This window comes from Carassius gibelio, chromosome A11, assembly GCF_023724105.1.
Source record: "Carassius gibelio isolate Cgi1373 ecotype wild population from Czech Republic chromosome A11, carGib1.2-hapl.c, whole genome shotgun sequence".
Classification (NCBI taxonomy): domain Eukaryota; kingdom Metazoa; phylum Chordata; class Actinopteri; order Cypriniformes; family Cyprinidae; genus Carassius; species Carassius gibelio.
This window is the reverse complement of record NC_068381.1, coordinates 9,757,478-9,774,383: the sequence shown is the minus strand read 5'-3', so window position 1 is coordinate 9,774,383 and position 16,906 is coordinate 9,757,478. Positions and strand designations below refer to the sequence as shown.

The 16,906-nt window shown below is 35.2% G+C and overlaps 1 protein-coding gene across 4 annotated transcripts in view; it reads left to right on the top strand.

The window, feature by feature from the left end:
• The window catches only part of LOC128022258 (fibulin-2-like), a 72,185-nt gene that overhangs the window by 49,309 nt on the left and 5,970 nt on the right, over positions 1 to 16,906 (top strand). For all 4 annotated transcript variants that reach the window (XM_052609616.1, XM_052609615.1, XM_052609618.1 and 1 more), the window contains 9 exons: positions 753 to 863; positions 2,369 to 2,470; positions 8,468 to 8,602; positions 12,261 to 12,398; positions 12,624 to 12,767; positions 13,805 to 13,933; positions 14,475 to 14,600; positions 15,306 to 15,422; positions 15,767 to 15,895. In XM_052609616.1, coding sequence (XP_052465576.1) covers positions 753 to 863; positions 2,369 to 2,470; positions 8,468 to 8,602; positions 12,261 to 12,398; positions 12,624 to 12,767; positions 13,805 to 13,933; positions 14,475 to 14,600; positions 15,306 to 15,422; positions 15,767 to 15,895 — 1,131 coding nt within the window. The remainder of the gene's footprint in view (positions 1 to 752; positions 864 to 2,368; positions 2,471 to 8,467; positions 8,603 to 12,260; positions 12,399 to 12,623; positions 12,768 to 13,804; positions 13,934 to 14,474; positions 14,601 to 15,305; positions 15,423 to 15,766; positions 15,896 to 16,906) is intronic.

Below are 16,906 nucleotides of genomic sequence, written 5' to 3'. Positions count from 1 at the left end.
GCGAATTCGCGTCTGTTGTGAAGTTAATTTCTCACGCGAATGAAGTGAATTATTCGCGCGAATGAAGCGAATGATCTCAAAATGGTCAAGCGGCAAACTAGGCGCGGTAGATGCGAATTTGACGCTCTATTCGCGTTTGGTGTGAACACAGCATTAGTAAATGGTTGTGGATTGCGATGCAAATCTCAATCTCCATTATTCATTGGTTTGTTTTGTACCACTTGAAGGTGATTGCAGCTCTCAGGCAAGATCCCAATTATTCAGTCACTGATGTAACGCTGAACGTGACTGACTGATATGGAACTATTCCTAAAGATTCTACCTTTGTGTTGCCTGATTCACTGCAGTTTGTAATTATTTATCTTGCTTCCCTAGTTATATGGCCAAACCTTAGCAATGCCACTGCACGATGGGATTGCCATCATGTGTCAATATTGGACGTGTTGATAGAGAAAGTGTTGTTCTGCTCCAGTGTGAAACTTGACTCATGATCTCATGTCTGGAATGAACTAATGATACAGTACAAACTTCTCTCCAGCAATTTTCAGCTGACTTTAGGAATGGTAGGAATTCTGATGACAAGATATATGTTGGCAAATGTCACAAATCAAAGCACTTTCCATAATTTATCATCTGGTCATGATTAAATGTTGGAGAAAAACTCTCCATTATATGCAGTTATTCTAAGGCCATCTAACAGATGCAGAATGAAAAAGAATGACTCACTGTTTTCTCTCTGTTTTTTTCCACAGAGAACCAGGAAGAAGACAACAGAGTAGGTGAGGAAGACAGGCTGCTAACTGTAGCTCCAGCAAGGCAAGAAACTGCAACTCAAACCCTAGACTTACGTAACCCATGTTCAGGTATGTGGTATACGATGCCATCGATCTCATTGATTTTCACTATAACAATAAACATGGTAGCATATTTTATTATTACATTATAGTTATGTAATATATTAATAATTATATAGTTTTATAATATTTATCTATTTATCATACATACAAAATGTTATTTATATTGAATATTAACCACATTTTATTAGTTTTTGTACCTTATACAGCATCACATATGCAATAGTATATGAAAATGCAAAAATACTGTTTACATTTTATTTATTATTTTGATCAGTAGCCGGCCTATTAGTCATGTCTTGACATATTGGGTTGTTTTGATGTGCATATAACATTGTTCTTTCAATTGTCATGAGATGGACACACTATTTCAATGATCTGTAACATTCTGGCACTGTGACAGAGAACTAAATTCCAGATCGTGTAGCCTCTCACAGGTACTGTAAGGTCATTCCAATGTTCTGCACTACATATGTTATCTTAATAGAAACATGCTGAACAGAGAAGGAAAATCACCACTGACTCTTTTTCCCTCCTCATCCAGCTGGCCATCCAGAAGATATAGCACTTTACAAGATAAAGTCTGTAGTACGCCACAAGGTTTAATGTATATCTGGTTTGGGACTGATGGTAGGCGTTTAAGGACTTAAGCATTTACTGGAAGTCTGTGTTGTCTGGGGCACTGTCGTGTTTCTGGAGTATCAATCAGTACGGAAATGATCTGGAAGTATCTGGGCGACTCATTAAGTCATGCTGATTACAGTTTAATTTTCAAGTAAATCTGTTAGGGCCATATAGAAGGCCCGCACTCAGCCTGGTGCTTTTATATCTGGGCTCTTGCTTCTAAAATGAAAAATTAAAACCATAAAAAATTGTTTCATCACTTGAAATAAACGGAAAAGGAAATAAAATGAAATATACTGTATCTAAAAACTACTGTAGCTGCCAAAGCATCCATTCTCATTTACTTTTAGTTTAACTTTAAGTACTAAAAGAACAAAAACTGAAATTGAAATAAAATTATTTAGAACTATAGACATATTTAAGAGAAAATAATAATAAAAATGACAAATGACTACTAAAACTGATCAATTAATTTAAAATGTAAAAATAAAACCAAATGTAAACTATTATTATACACTATAACATTACATTAATGGTACTAAAAATAACACAAATTTAAACATCTATGTGTTCACAGCAGCTCACATATATATTTTTAAACATAATATTTCCTTTTTGTATTATTTTATCATTTTTATGTTTTATTATTTAATTTTATTCATGACATTTGAAAATTCTCTCACACATCCTGGAAAGTCTTTTCAGGTTTGAGGTATCATTCATGTCTATAGCACAAATGTTGCAAATTTTAATACTTAGGGGGTTGTTCAAATCCTTATAACCTCAAGTATGAACAATAACGATAGTGATCCTTGCTGTAGTAGGTATAATGTAATGTCTAAAAACGAAGTGTGAAAGATTCATTGACTGGGTTTTGCTATGGTCTGCAGGTAATGGGCCCTGCTCTCAGAAGTGCTCGGTTGTTAGAGGACTGGCCCAATGTTCCTGTTTCCCAGGATTCTCTCTGATGGCTGATGGACACACCTGTGAAGGTAAAGTACTCTAAATTGGTCTAAAACTACACACACAATCACTTCTCAGCCCAGCTGTCAGAAAACCCTGATAACTTTGGTAACAAAAAATATGTTCTTCGAAAGTTTTGCTAGCATTCCCATTAAGTTATGAAAACAGTTTGTGAGGTAACAGAGCTCCCCGCTGAGCTACTGTGCTGCCCTGCTTATAGTAATGTTGATATTATTTAAATTATGAAAATTAATTAATTTCTTAAAGCCACAGGTATAGATTTTAAAATGAACAGAAATTGTAAATAATAAAAAGTTTAGACACATTTTTAAGAGTGTTTGCATTTTTCCATAGTGCATTAAATGTCTGAATTACAAAAATAATAAATAAGACTTCACTTTAAAATTGACATTTTACTGTAGTAGTATTGTACTACTGTTATTTTACTGTATTAGTTCACTAAAAGTTAATGGGAACGTTAACTCAACTTTAGAGGATCATTTTTTGTTAGCTGGGATGAAGTTAGGGTATATACAACATGCAGTCTTTTTTATTCCTTATGCATGTCTTGTGACTACATGTTGTCTTCAGTTCTCTTTAATGATCAAATAAGAATTAATGTTTAAAAAAAGATTTGATGAACGTCCAACTAAACCATTCCAAAAAATATGTTCCATGTATGATGTATATATAACATTTTTGTTTCTAATTTTTAAAGACCATGATAACTTTGAACAAACATTCATTCAAACATTCTTCAAGTAAAAATAACATCATAAGTATGTTGTTCCAAGAATGTTTTATCTCAATGATATGAGAATGTACACAGAGTAAAAATAACAGTTTAAGGATGTTCCATGGTTGTGATGATAATGAAAACATTCAGCATATAAAAATATTATAAGGATGCTCTGAGAATATTAGTCATGGAATGTTTTCTCTCAACATTATAAGAACATTCATTAAGTACAAATAATATCATAAGGATGTCTTAAGAACTTCTAAGAACATTTTCTCTCTACGTTACGAGAACATAATTGAATATCAATAATGTTATAAGAACGTCCGATAAACATTATCTTCAGAATGTTTTGTCCTAACATTTACATTTCTTTGAAAGAACGTCAGTGAAAGTTATGGGAAAGTTCCCGGTTTGCTGGGAAAACTACCCCACGAATCAATCCTTTATTGGACTGAATCACTCATGTATAACAGTTATGCCCAAAGGATTAAGACAAGAGATTTTTCATGACCTGAATATCACAGTCTTACCTGAGGATCTGCTTCCTTCATCTTCCCTGATCCATGACCAATTACTCTCCTTCAGCCCTGACTACAATAATAAACAGTGACCTCAGCCTCGGGTTCGACAGCTCAGCTCTCTCACAATACATCTTCCTGTCCGATCCGACACTTTTACCGCATGTTTATTTAATGGACTGATAGTATTGCAGACAATATATTTCAAGGTCTTTCCAATCCATATCCTGAACTTGTCATGGAGGGGGCTAATAAAATTGCCATACACCGCTGTTACTATAAACCGGATCAGAAACACAATATTTTGTTGATACAGATTTCTTTTTTTAATTTACGGTATGACACCTGACTATAAACGACTGTGACAGGTGAAAAATGCGATACAGTAAGAAAAACGTTTATGTAATGTATTAAATATACTAAAATACATAAATGCAATTAAAAACATTCTTAGACTCCTTTATTTCTACATTTTTGCTAATTTTTCAATGATTTTTTTCAACATTCAAAGGATTTGGGTTTATGTTGTACCATTTTAAATTGCAATGAGGATTTCAAAACGTGATGTGGATTAATAACATTAAATGGCCTGTCAGTTGTGACTAATATTAGCTTTATATCATACAGTCTGGCATAAAATACTGTTTATGTATCTGCTTGGCCTTCACCCAAGATCTCACTGGGATTATATTCTACAATCTGACCAGCAATGGTTGTAAAAGACAGAACAAATTGCACAGTGTACATCAGCTTTTAACTTCTACAGCAAATGTAGAAGTAACAAATAGTCATTTCACATTCTCTGATTGACTTAAGCTTGTTTTGAATTACGTACGGTGACATTCAACAACAATTAATATTTTGTATCTGACTGAAACTTGAATTGCCTACATGAGGCACAACATGAATGTCAAATTTTACTATATGCTTGATTCAGGAGACCTAAACTGTATATCAGTGTAATTTTTGCATGCAAGGACAATTTAAGGGATGATAAAATTGAAATGGCTTCAACTGAGAGGGCAGTTTTTACTGTTGAATTATCTCAGTATTTCAAGAGTTTATTTCTCTCTCTTTCTGTGTCTCTCCGTCAAAGCGTTCCCATATGCTGAATGTGGGTGGGCAGAGACCTTGATTTCGTTTTTGGAAGTAACAAGCCAAAAACTTACAGAAACTGGATGGATTTTTTTTAATAAAATGTTTTAGTATTAGCTATCATTCAACATATCATATCAATTTACACTTCCAAATGCAAAATAGAAGACTACATATTTAAATCCTTCCTGGAGTTTCTCTAGCATCTGTTTCTCTTTGTAAGTCATATTCACATGGTAAACATTAAGAGTTATAGATTCATAAAGCCATGCATGCATTTGATTTTGCCCCATTTTGAACAACAATAAAATGGTTGATTAACTGAGAGCAAACCGCATTATTAGAAACAAAACCTGGTCTGGTTTTATACCTCGTAAAATGCTAGTATGAATTCATGATGGTGGAGGTGGCGTTTATATATTACATGTGTTTTTGCATGTGTGCATGTGTTGTTTTCTTCCACTAAACTGTTGTGCACCTTAGATGTGAATGAGTGCACAAGCGGCAGACACAAGTGCTCTCGGGACATGGTGTGTGTGAACCGGGAGGGGTCCTACCAGTGTGTGCGGCTGAATGAGATGTGCTATGAGGGCTTTATTCTAAACCAGAATAGAGATTGTGTGGATAAGAGGTTTCAACTGGCACTGTGGGACCATTTTAGCTCACTGTTGGGGCATGTTTGTCCATTTCTTGCCCAGATAAACACTCACTAACACACAAGGAGGAAATACAAAACTCATCAGCATGCTCTTACAACTAGCTCACATACATATGTTTGCATTATGGGTATTATGTTTGCTCAGAATTCTCACCAGAAGCTGAGGGGCCCCACTGAATTTGTGTTGCCTTCCTCCAGACATAACCAAAACATAGCAGGCATTGGTGGTTAGCATACACGAATGTCTCAATTTATTACAAAACAGTTTGATTCTTGAGAAAGTTAATGGGAGTCTTAGAATGGCCTCTAAACCAAATAGAAGAAATGCCGTAGTACAGACGGAAAATGGGTGTAGGCTTTGAAAATTATAGTTCAGTTTTTACATTTGGACAGTTTTTTAATGGTTTTGAAAAACGAATGATGAAGCAAATAATGATCATGCATGTCAACAATTTCCCTGACATTGACGAGTTATCTCGTCATTTAGAAGACAACGTTTTCCAGCCATTGACGAATCTTTACTGCTTTTTGTGTTTTCACTATTATATACTCAGGGGTATAATGAACGAGTACAAAACCTCTTGAACAAAAGCACACATGAACAGGATGGAAAAACTAGCGATCTCTTATGGAAACAGATGCATATGAAAAATAATGTGATTGTCAGCAATGGACAGCATATAAATGAAAACTGCATAAAGTTTGATGATACAGGAAGTGGTATATGTCTGTGCAAGCTTTGGAGGTGTTGATGGAAGTGATTTATTGGATTTATAGTTTGATAATCATACTGAATATTGTCCAGATGTAGTTTTTCATAAAAATGTGATTTTCTTACCTTTTTGCTCAAAATTATACATTTTTATGAAACCTACCTATATTCAAGTGTGGATAAAAAAAAAAGAATGCTTTAAGCTAGAATAAAATACTTAAAAAAATAAATAAATAAAAAAAGTAGTAATTTGAAATTAAGCTTTTGTACTTTTGCATGCATTTTTACGTGCAAAATGTATTTCTATTTAGCTTAAATTTTTATTTCAGTTTTAGTACCTAGACTAAATCTTATTTATTTCGGTTAACAGGCAACATTTCTAATTTTTAAGTTTAAAAAATAAAGTTTTTCATTTTACATGTGTACGCTTTTATCCAAAGTGGCAAAGTAAAAAGAGGAACAAAAGCAATTTGTCAAAGAGACAATAATATTTGTAATACATTACAATTGTCATGGTTATCTACTGTGTAGGAACGAGGAACAAGGGGACGTAGGAGTTTGCAGGAATAACAGTCTTTAATAGACAAACCAAAGGTTGCACAGGGTAGGCAGGAGACACACATAGCACTATCAGGAGACGAACAATGCAGGACAGGGAACACGTGACAGACAACACTATAAATACAGGGGTAAATGGGGGAAATAGACAAGACACACCTGAACCAAATGAACGTAATCAAACGAGGGAGAAACTGGGTCAAGGGGCACACACAGGGAGCAAAACACACACAAAGAAAGTCCAGGGTGGTGACAATAATGTTTTATTTAGTTTTAGTTAAAAAACAACACTGACAAACATGTGAACCCAAGCTTGAAGCCATCTTTGCAGGTCATCATCACCCTTTCATCCTAACCTTTATCGATCACGGCAGCACCACTGATGTAGAAATAATGTTGATAGACCATAATCGTGATATCTTCCACTGAAGTCACATCCCCTTGCAATAGCACTAACCCACTCCCCTTTGCCTCTGGTCTACAGAAATTTATTATTCATCCCATACATTTCCTCTAATGCATTAAAGAGCACCACGTTTTAAAAGAGAATAGACCATATTGTTATGATAAAGCACATTTTTTGAATAAGTGCCACTGTTCGTGTACACTGATGAGGCAGCTTATGACACTTCTGTGCTGGATCTGCAACAGAGTGCAAGAGGGTGTCAAAGCTGCTTTCTGTCTGCCTTTTGGTGCTAAATAACATGCACATGAATGCAGGAAGCTTTAAAAAAGATCTTACAGTGATCTCACTTGCCTGGAGCCACAAGTGTGGATCATTAAAGGGTTTGTCCACTTAAAAATAAAAAACCGGTCATCGTTTACTTGAGTTCATGTCATTCTCTGTGGAACATAAAAGACCCTTTAATAGCTGGTGTGCCTGACGTATGTCCTGATTTGTAAACTGTATAAAAAATTGTTTATAGATATTTTTATTTAGAGTAATCTCTTTTTTTCAAACTTCTCCCTTTTTCTCTCAAAACAACTCAATAGACTTTCACATATTCACATATTAACACACATTCAATGACATTGACTATTAATGTGTGCTTCCTGAAAACAAGGTTCACAATGTGTGGTCACTGTCATTACAATAAGTGAAGTGACTCTGTTTTACCTAAAAGCTTTCGTGGTGGAAAGTCCAAAAATGGGTGCCCAATAAAACTTACATGAAAAAGTTTTTGATGTTACCAGTTGTTGTGTGGAACATGTAAGGTATCATGTGTTGTTGTTGTTTTTTTCTCCTAATGTGGCCAGAAGAAAGCTCAAACATTTCCACCCAGTCCCCTGAAATTATTTACTCTGGCTATAACATGACAGATTGAATCCCTTTCTTGGCCCACCAATAAGCCATTGCCTAGGCTTCAAGTAATTATTTTCTCCTCTCCCTGGGCCATGCTCGTTTTCCAATCTTGTTTAGATTTTTTTTTTCTTTCTTCAATATAGTCTAGAGTTATTGAATGAATCTGGCCAACCAAATATCTTGACAGTTCACCACAGTGCCAGAACTATAAAGAACTTGAAATAAAATGCCTTATGTGTGCCATGTCTAATGAAATTATGCTGCAGGTTCTGCCGGTCTTTGTTTTTTACACTGCTTTCTCACCTGCTTGCGTCTCCATCAGCATCAGCTTCTTCATTATAGGTTTTTGTGGATGCAACTCTCCATTTGTTTCCCTGGCTCTGTGTGAGGATGTTATACTTTTGAGCTCTGTAAAATTATGCTGTGCTTTTGCTTTGCAGATATGAACGAGTGTGTGACAAACACACATACCTGCCAGGCTGACGAGCGCTGCGTGAACACGATAGGAGGGTTTGTGTGTGAGAGGCAGATCTCATGTTCGAGCGGTTACCAGCTGAGGAATGGAGTGTGTGAAGGTGGGCAAAATATCAACAAATGCTCACACATACACACACAACACACATGCAATTTTGTTTTCCTAATTTACCTAATTCACCTTTTCCTAATTTCTTAATTTCCATTAATGACTCTCTTAGTACTTTTAAGGAATAGATATTTTCGGAAAATAAAAATAACATTCAGTCTGTTACCAAATAAATCAGTGCACAACAGATAAATAAATCAGAAATAATTTGTTTAATTAAAGTGTTTTTAGGGAAAGCATAAATATAATCGAAGTATTTGTATTCAGTTAAACAAATTCAACTGTATTTAATTAAAATATTTAATGTGTATCTTACCTACAAATATACCTCAGTGACTGGTTTTGTGGTCCATTGCATTTAGCAATATTTGTTCAAGGAACAGTGTGAATTTGGGGGTGGGACTGTCAGTTTGTGTCACCAGTGAGAAACGGAGAAGTGATCAGGAAAACAGATCAGCAGAAACATGGCAGCGACCCAACTCTCGCCCTGCTATAAGAGTCATCTTGTGGTGATGCATATGGACAAAATGTTAACACTTTAGAATAAGGTTCCATTAATTAATGTTAGTTAATGTATTAATTAATATGAACAAACAATGAATAATACATTTATTACTGTATTTATTCATCTTCGTTAATGTTAGTTAATGAAAATACAGTTATTCATTGTTAGTTCATGGTAATTCACAGTGCATTAACTAATGTTAACAAGCACAACTTTTGATTTAAATAATGCATTAGTAAATGTTGAAATTAACATGAACTAAGACTTATAAATGCTGTAGAAGGATTGTTCTTGCTTAGTTCATGTTAATTAATACATTAACTAACATTAACTAATGGAACCTTATTCTAAAGTGTTACCGACAAAATCAATAACAAACGGTCTTCCATCCTTGTCAGAGTCCTCTAGCACATACTATTCCACAGATCATGGACCAGTGTCTTCATCATCTAAACACACCACCGTCACCGCTTCAGAGAAGAACCAGAAACCATTCATTAATCTGTGCAGTAAAATGTGAATTTTGCAGGCCTTCGCAGTTCGAAAGAGGCCACAGCTGATTGCCTCCGGCTCTTGCTTGCTAACATCTAAAGATTCTCGCAGTCTGTTTTTACACAAAGCAGATGCCTAGACACATCTAACCATTGCCTTTGAACAGAGAAAACTTTGCAAGAGTCTCTGACTCTTGTCAGGATTGGCCTGAAGCATTCTAATACTGTAAATGTGGAAGAATAATAATCATAATAAGTGTCAGAATGGAAATAGTGGATTTTAACTAATTGCAGGCTTTGGATATCTGAAATTGAGGGGGTGGGAAAGTAGGCTTCATGTTGCATGTTTAGGTAATGGTTCTAAGAAATTATATTTTACCTGATTTCTGAATGTTGAATATAATGCAATGAAAATGGTGTACCAGACAATATCATGAATTTTTTTCTGTTGACTTGTCTTCGGGCTACATGCTAAAACAACATTCAAACATGAGCAGTGCACTCCAGTTAAAAAGCAAATGACATTAATGAGCTTGTTCTTTTTAATAAATATACAGCATGACCATTCAGTATGATTCATGAAAAATGTACTAATTTTTAGAGGATTCTTTTTTTGTGAATTAAAAACTGCATGATCATGGTAATCTCATTCCAAACGAATCTCTTTTTTAAGCTGGTTATTTTTAGTGAAACAAAAACATACAGTGTGACCAGTGTAGTCCAATTCCAGAGGTGGACTTACCCATTAGCCAAAGGTAGGCAACCGCCATGGGACCCCAAAAGTCAAGGGCCCCCATGGGTGCTTTTTACTTTGTTTATCACCACGACAACCATCTGCGTGTCGGAGTTGAACACACTTGAAAATATCATGCATCTGAAGCTGTGATTTTATATTGAGCAACAGTGCGTATTATATGTTTATTGGTTTAAATGCGGCTTACTTGTTCATAACAACCCAAGTAGAGGACACATACACAGTGTGTTTGGTTGATATGATCCTTAGGTTTGTAAATGTATAATTTATTTTTTATGTATATATATATATATATATATATATATATATATATATATATATATATATATATATATATGTATATATATATATATATATATATATATATATATATTTTTTTTTTTTTTTTTTGTTCATTCAAAGTTGTAATTGAAATAACTAAAATAAGTGTATTTTAAAGTTTATAATTAGACAGCCTTTGGCAGGCTTATGCTGCTCACACTTATTCAATGAATGAAAAGAATCGTCTTCAGAAAACATTCCATGGCATTTTCATTTTATCTGATAAAGTAGCGTTTATGAGCGCAGTGCTGCTTTGTTTACATTTGTTACCGGGGAAACCGCTGTATTTCTGATGTTCCAAAAGAGATAACTGCTGGCAGAGAATCAATGTGCATTTTTTTTATAAACACATTTGCAGTTTTTGTTCAGACCAATGTGAAAATCCACCCAGATAACCCCGTTTTAAATTAATATCATAATTTATATTTCCGACTGATTTCTTATCTTAAAAAACTTTTTAAAGGCTCAGCTGTGAGGTTTTATAATTTTATTTGTTTTTGTAAAAAACTGTAAATCAATTGCTATTTCATGGTCTACAAGGTAAAAAAAAAAAGCAATTATAACATACATGGAAAATGTAGAAACACTGGACACAACTGTGGGGCACCACTATGCAGCAGCAAGCATCACTACAAAAAAAGGAACCTTAAGGCTAAATTTGTAAATGTGTGCAAATACATTGGGGCCCATTCATATATTTTGCCTGGGGCCCCCAACAAATCACTAAATCCGCCCCTGTCCAATTCAAAAACAAATGACTCATTATAAGCCAATTATTTTTAGTGAATCAGAAACACACAGCATGACCAGTGCAATGTGATTCATGAACAAATGAGTCTTATAAGCTGATGTTATATATTTATTTATTTTTTAATGAATCAAATGATGGATGGTTCAGACGGTGGAAATTCAGTTCCCAAGTCAATCACTGATTCTTATGGTTATTTTAATGATTATGAGTTCAAAAAGACAAGATACCAGTTTGAATCCTTCTCTGAACTTATTCCATCAGAACGGATATTGAATCAACATTTGACGCAGTTACTTGAAATGCAGGTTATTATTGCTTTTAATGGTGTAATGATGAAGAAAGTTTAATCACTGTAATGATGAAGAAAGTTTTATGTCAACAACTTGTGAAATAAAAAATCCTTTTTTTTTTTTACTTTAATAGCATGCAATTGTGGATGACTGTAAAGAAACCAGGGTTTGATCCTGTGAGATCATCTGCCTTGAAGTGGAAGCATGCTTTCCTGGCCTGTTATTGAGCCACAGTGCCACCTAATGTGAAGTTCTAACTTGTAATTGAGTAGTGTTGTGATCTCTGTCCAAAACCATCTCCTCCATCAGATATCTCAGATGAGCTCTGTCTATTCATTATGCTGCTATGCTTGCCAAATTTGGTGAGATTTACAGATTCTCCTGAAGGTTTTAAGAGAGAAAAACTTAAACTGTTTGGACATTATAACAGCATCAGTCTTGTAAGCTAAACAAATCTATCAGAGCAGGAACCCGACTGTGGTGTCCTGCTGTCTGTTCCACTGGCCTGTTTTGACATCTTTTGCACTTTCTTTTCTAGACATCGATGAGTGTGTTACTCGAACCCATAACTGTGGGATGGGCTTCCAGTGTCAGAACACTGACGGCTCATTCATGTGTATCCCAAAGCAAGGCTGCCTCACAGGCTTCACTCAGGACTCACATGGCAACTGCATCGGTAAGACAGGAAAGTGGCAGCTTTAGAGTCACTCAGTGCCCCCTAGTGGACATATGCATGAAGAATACCAAAATCTGAAAAATTTAATTTAATGTCCCATCAAGCAAAAACACTTACATGACAAACACGTTTTTTTTTTTTTCTTTTTTTGTTACAAGAAAGTTGCTTTTTGTTTCTTTTGCCTACACTTTTGTGATTTTTATGCTCTCTCTAATTGTATTTTAGACATCGATGAATGCAGCAGTGTGAAAGACCCATGTACATCTGGCTTTAACTGCATAAATACTGTGGGCTCTTACACCTGTCAGCGCAAGATTATCATGTGCAGTCGGGGTTACCATTCCAGTCCTGATGGAGCACGATGTATCGGTAATGATGCACATGAATATAAACACCTATACCTTAATCCTACAACTTCTAAGAACAAACTCTTTCAAACCTTTCAATGATTTTAGATATTTTTTATTATATATACAGTATATATACATTCTGTAAAAAATGTTAGCCTGAATGCACTGTAAGTCGCTTTGGATACAAGCATCTGCTAAATGCATAAATTTAATTTAATTTAAATTTAATATATAAAAATAGACATACATTAATATTGAAAAGTTTGGGGTCAGTAAGATGTATTTTTTAAGAAACCAATACTGTTATTTAGTGAGGATTACAAAAGATTTTTATTTCAATTATTTTTATTAGAATCCTGAATCCTTGCATCATGGTTCCACAAAAATATAAGCAGCATAACTGTTTTCAACATTGATGAAAAAAAAAAATGTTTCTTGAGGACCAAATCAGCATAGAATAAATTGTGAAGGATCATGTGACACTGAAGACTGGAGTAACAATGCTGAAAATTCAGCTTTGCCATCACAGGAATAAATGACATTTATGACAAATATATTACAGAAAAAACAGGAATTTTAGATTGTAATCATATTTCACAATATTACTATTTTAACTTTATTTTTGATTAAATAAATGGTAAGCATGATCCTTCTTTTAAAAACATTCAAAAATCATATTGACCCCAAACTGGTAGTGTACAATATTAGATAAAATATTGTTTATAGATACATATTAATTATACATATTACTTTTTTTGTTTTTGTTTTTTTGAAGCAAGGCTTGACAAAAGCCAGTTCCAATTGTTTAAACAACATACCTAAGAAGCACTGTGTCTGTACTATAGTAAATTATGGTATGACATGATAATACCATGATACTGAACGATAACCTCATTCATATACCAAGGAACCTGAAAAATACCAAGCTACTACTATGACGCATTTTTTGAAAAACCACTTTATTAGCATGGACATTTTTGTTGCCATTTCTGTAAGCATATGCTAACTGGACTTGTAAAGTCTGCAATAACTAGTAAGACTGTTTAATATGTACAGATGTAGATGAATGTCAGACGGGCACCCACCGCTGTGGAGAGGGCCAAATCTGTCACAACCTGCCCGGCAGCTACCGCTGTGACTGCCAAACCGGCTACCAGTACGACGCCGTTCGCCAGCTCTGTGTGGGTGCGTATCAACACACACAATGACACACACAACAAATACACAGCCACAACACATCTTTAGTCCGAATAGCAAGTTCACACAGTAGGCATGCTGACCAGAACTTCACTACAAAAATGATCTTACAGAATACTATGCAATACAGGAGGAAGTTTGTTTGTGTGTTTTATTTACATTAGCATTAGCATCTGTATCACAGGAAAACTGACTTCTGACCTTAAACCTAAAAAAAAAATTGAAGTACCTGAAACCACACCTACAAAATAAAGCACTTGAAGGGTTTAAAAAGAGTTTGGATACCGTGACTGAATCACCTGAAGGATATCATCTTCTCTGTGATTAGCCAGACTAACAGTGTGCAGATAAAAGAAGCTGACAGCAGCTCATGCGCCATAGAGCATGCAGATTATCCTAATGTCTTATCTCTTTTATTCCTATAGCAGAGTGAAAGAAGACAGCAAGGCAGGGAGAGAGAGAGAGATGCTCCCCAGACTATAGTATGTTTTTAAACTAATGCAGTTCTCTGCATCTTTTCTGCTGGCAGATGTAAATGAGTGTTGGCGGTACACGGGCCGCCTGTGCGCCCAGACCTGTGATAACACGCCGGGCTCCTACCAGTGCTCCTGTACCACTGGCTTCTCCCTGGCCTTTGATGGCAAGAACTGTGAAGGTACATCCATTTGCACTAGCGGAATTGAACAGGGATCTGTCTGCCTGCGAAGAATGTGTTGCGTTTTGGCAGTATGAATCTTCTTTCTTTCCAATTAGAGTGAGACACGAATAGAGTGAAAAACAAAAATAGACTAGCAAACTGTCAGCTGAAGAGTTTTCTAGAGGACTGAAGCACCCTTTTTTTTTACTAGTTCTATTATGGCCAGATCCATTAATTTATTCAGAGTTTGTTTCAAGGACTTGGCGGGTGATATAGCCTGAGGAACTTTTTATGAGGTGAGGGAGGGAGTAAAATAAACAGTAAACAAAAATATACTCCATGTGCCATTTGCAGAGTTAGTAGTTTAATAATACAATTTTTTTTTATTCATGAACATGATAGTTGAATATAAAAAACAGCTATTCATGTTCTCCATTATGATCCGAGAATAATCCATTAGTCATACATAAATAGTGCAGAATCATAAATATTAACTCTTTTTTTATTATATTTATTTTATTTTATTTGGCAGCTGTCTAACCTTTTCCCCAGGTTTTAATTAGATTTTCAATCCCCAAATTTCTGTGTGGTATCAGACTTTTGGACCCCGTTTATATATGCACTGATATATGACACCCGCCAAGACTGTAATGATTTATGCAAATTTGTACAAACAAACAGTTTTTAGTCCAGAAACTTGATGTTTGCTGTGTTCTCTCATAGATATTAATGAATGTGACGGCAATCCCTGCAGTCAGGAGTGTGCAAACATTTACGGCTCTTACCAGTGTTATTGCCGAATGGGCTACTACCTGAAAGAGGATGGGCACTCGTGTGAAGGTGAGGTGCTATTGATGTCCTTAAGCCAGGAAATATATAAAAATTAGTTTTCAGCATTTCATTTGTACCCATTAAGGATGAAAGAGCAAGGACACATTCACATTATACTGTATGTTGATTAAAGAGATGATGGGGATATGAGATCGATAATGTCTTGAATATTTGAATAAGAATGGATTTTTTTCAGCACAGTGTAATAATTAGTGTGCTGTTGGCACATTTTCTTAAACACAAATCTTTCTGGTTAATGGCCAAATCCATCTCACAGAGGTTTGTTGTGATGTTCTTTATAAATAGCTAGTTTTCTCAGTGATACAGATGAAATGCTCTTATTTGATTTCTAGATATCGACGAGTGTTCACAGAGCATTGGAAACCTCTGTGAATTCCAGTGTGTGAACGTCCCAGGTAGCTACACATGTGCCTGTCCTCCCCATGGTTACTCTATGTCACCTAATGGACGCACTTGTCAAGGTAACACTAAAGTCATATTTTACTTCATCTTATTACATATAAGTCTTTGCTTCATCTTCTGTATGAATAAAATAACATTTCATAAGACCGAATGTTTAGGATTTATGTTCTGACTGTCCTATTAAAATGATAGTCTTCTCAAAATTAAAATTCTGTCATCATTAACTGTTACAAACCTGTATGTAGGGGTGGGGAATACAGTGGTGGACGAAGTACACAAATCAAGTACTTGAGTAAAAGTACAGATACATAGGGTAAAATATTACTCCAGTAAAAGTAAAAGTACTCCTTTTTCAATTTTACTCAAGTGAAAGTACAAAAGTACTCGAGTTTTTATGTACTTAAGTAAAAAAGTACTGCAAGATAGATGTTTGCAATTTTATATAGGCTACTTAATTTAATTTTATATTAGCACATATTCTTTTTATAATCCTACTGCTCAAAATACCTGGGATTTTTTCAAAATAACCACTATATGGAGTCAAGATATATTTTTGTTGTTGATATGGACTACGCTGATGAGAGTGATGTTCACTGTGAAGCTTACACTGTGATGTACCTGAGAGAAAACAGAGATGACCATCTGATTTTCACCAGTAAGAAAAAAGTATTTTAAAGTTTGTTGTTTTACAGAATATCAAAGTTACTGTAAAGACCAAAAGTTTGGACACACCTTCTCATACAAAGAGTTTTCTTTATTTTCATGACTATGAAAAGGCAAGGCATCAAGGGCTATTTGAGCAAGAAGGAGAGTGATGGGGTGCTGCGCCAGATGACCTGGCCTCCACAGTCGCCGGACCTGAACCCAATCCACATGGTTTAGGGGTGAGCTGGACCGCAGACAGAAGGCAAAAGAACCAACAAGTGCTAAGCATCTCTCGGGGAACTCCTTCAAGGCTATTGGAAGACCATTTCAGGTGAATACCTCTTGAAGCTCATCAAGAGAATGCCAAGAGTGTGCAAAGCAGAAATCAAAGCAAAAGGTGGCTACTTTGAAGAACCCAGAATATG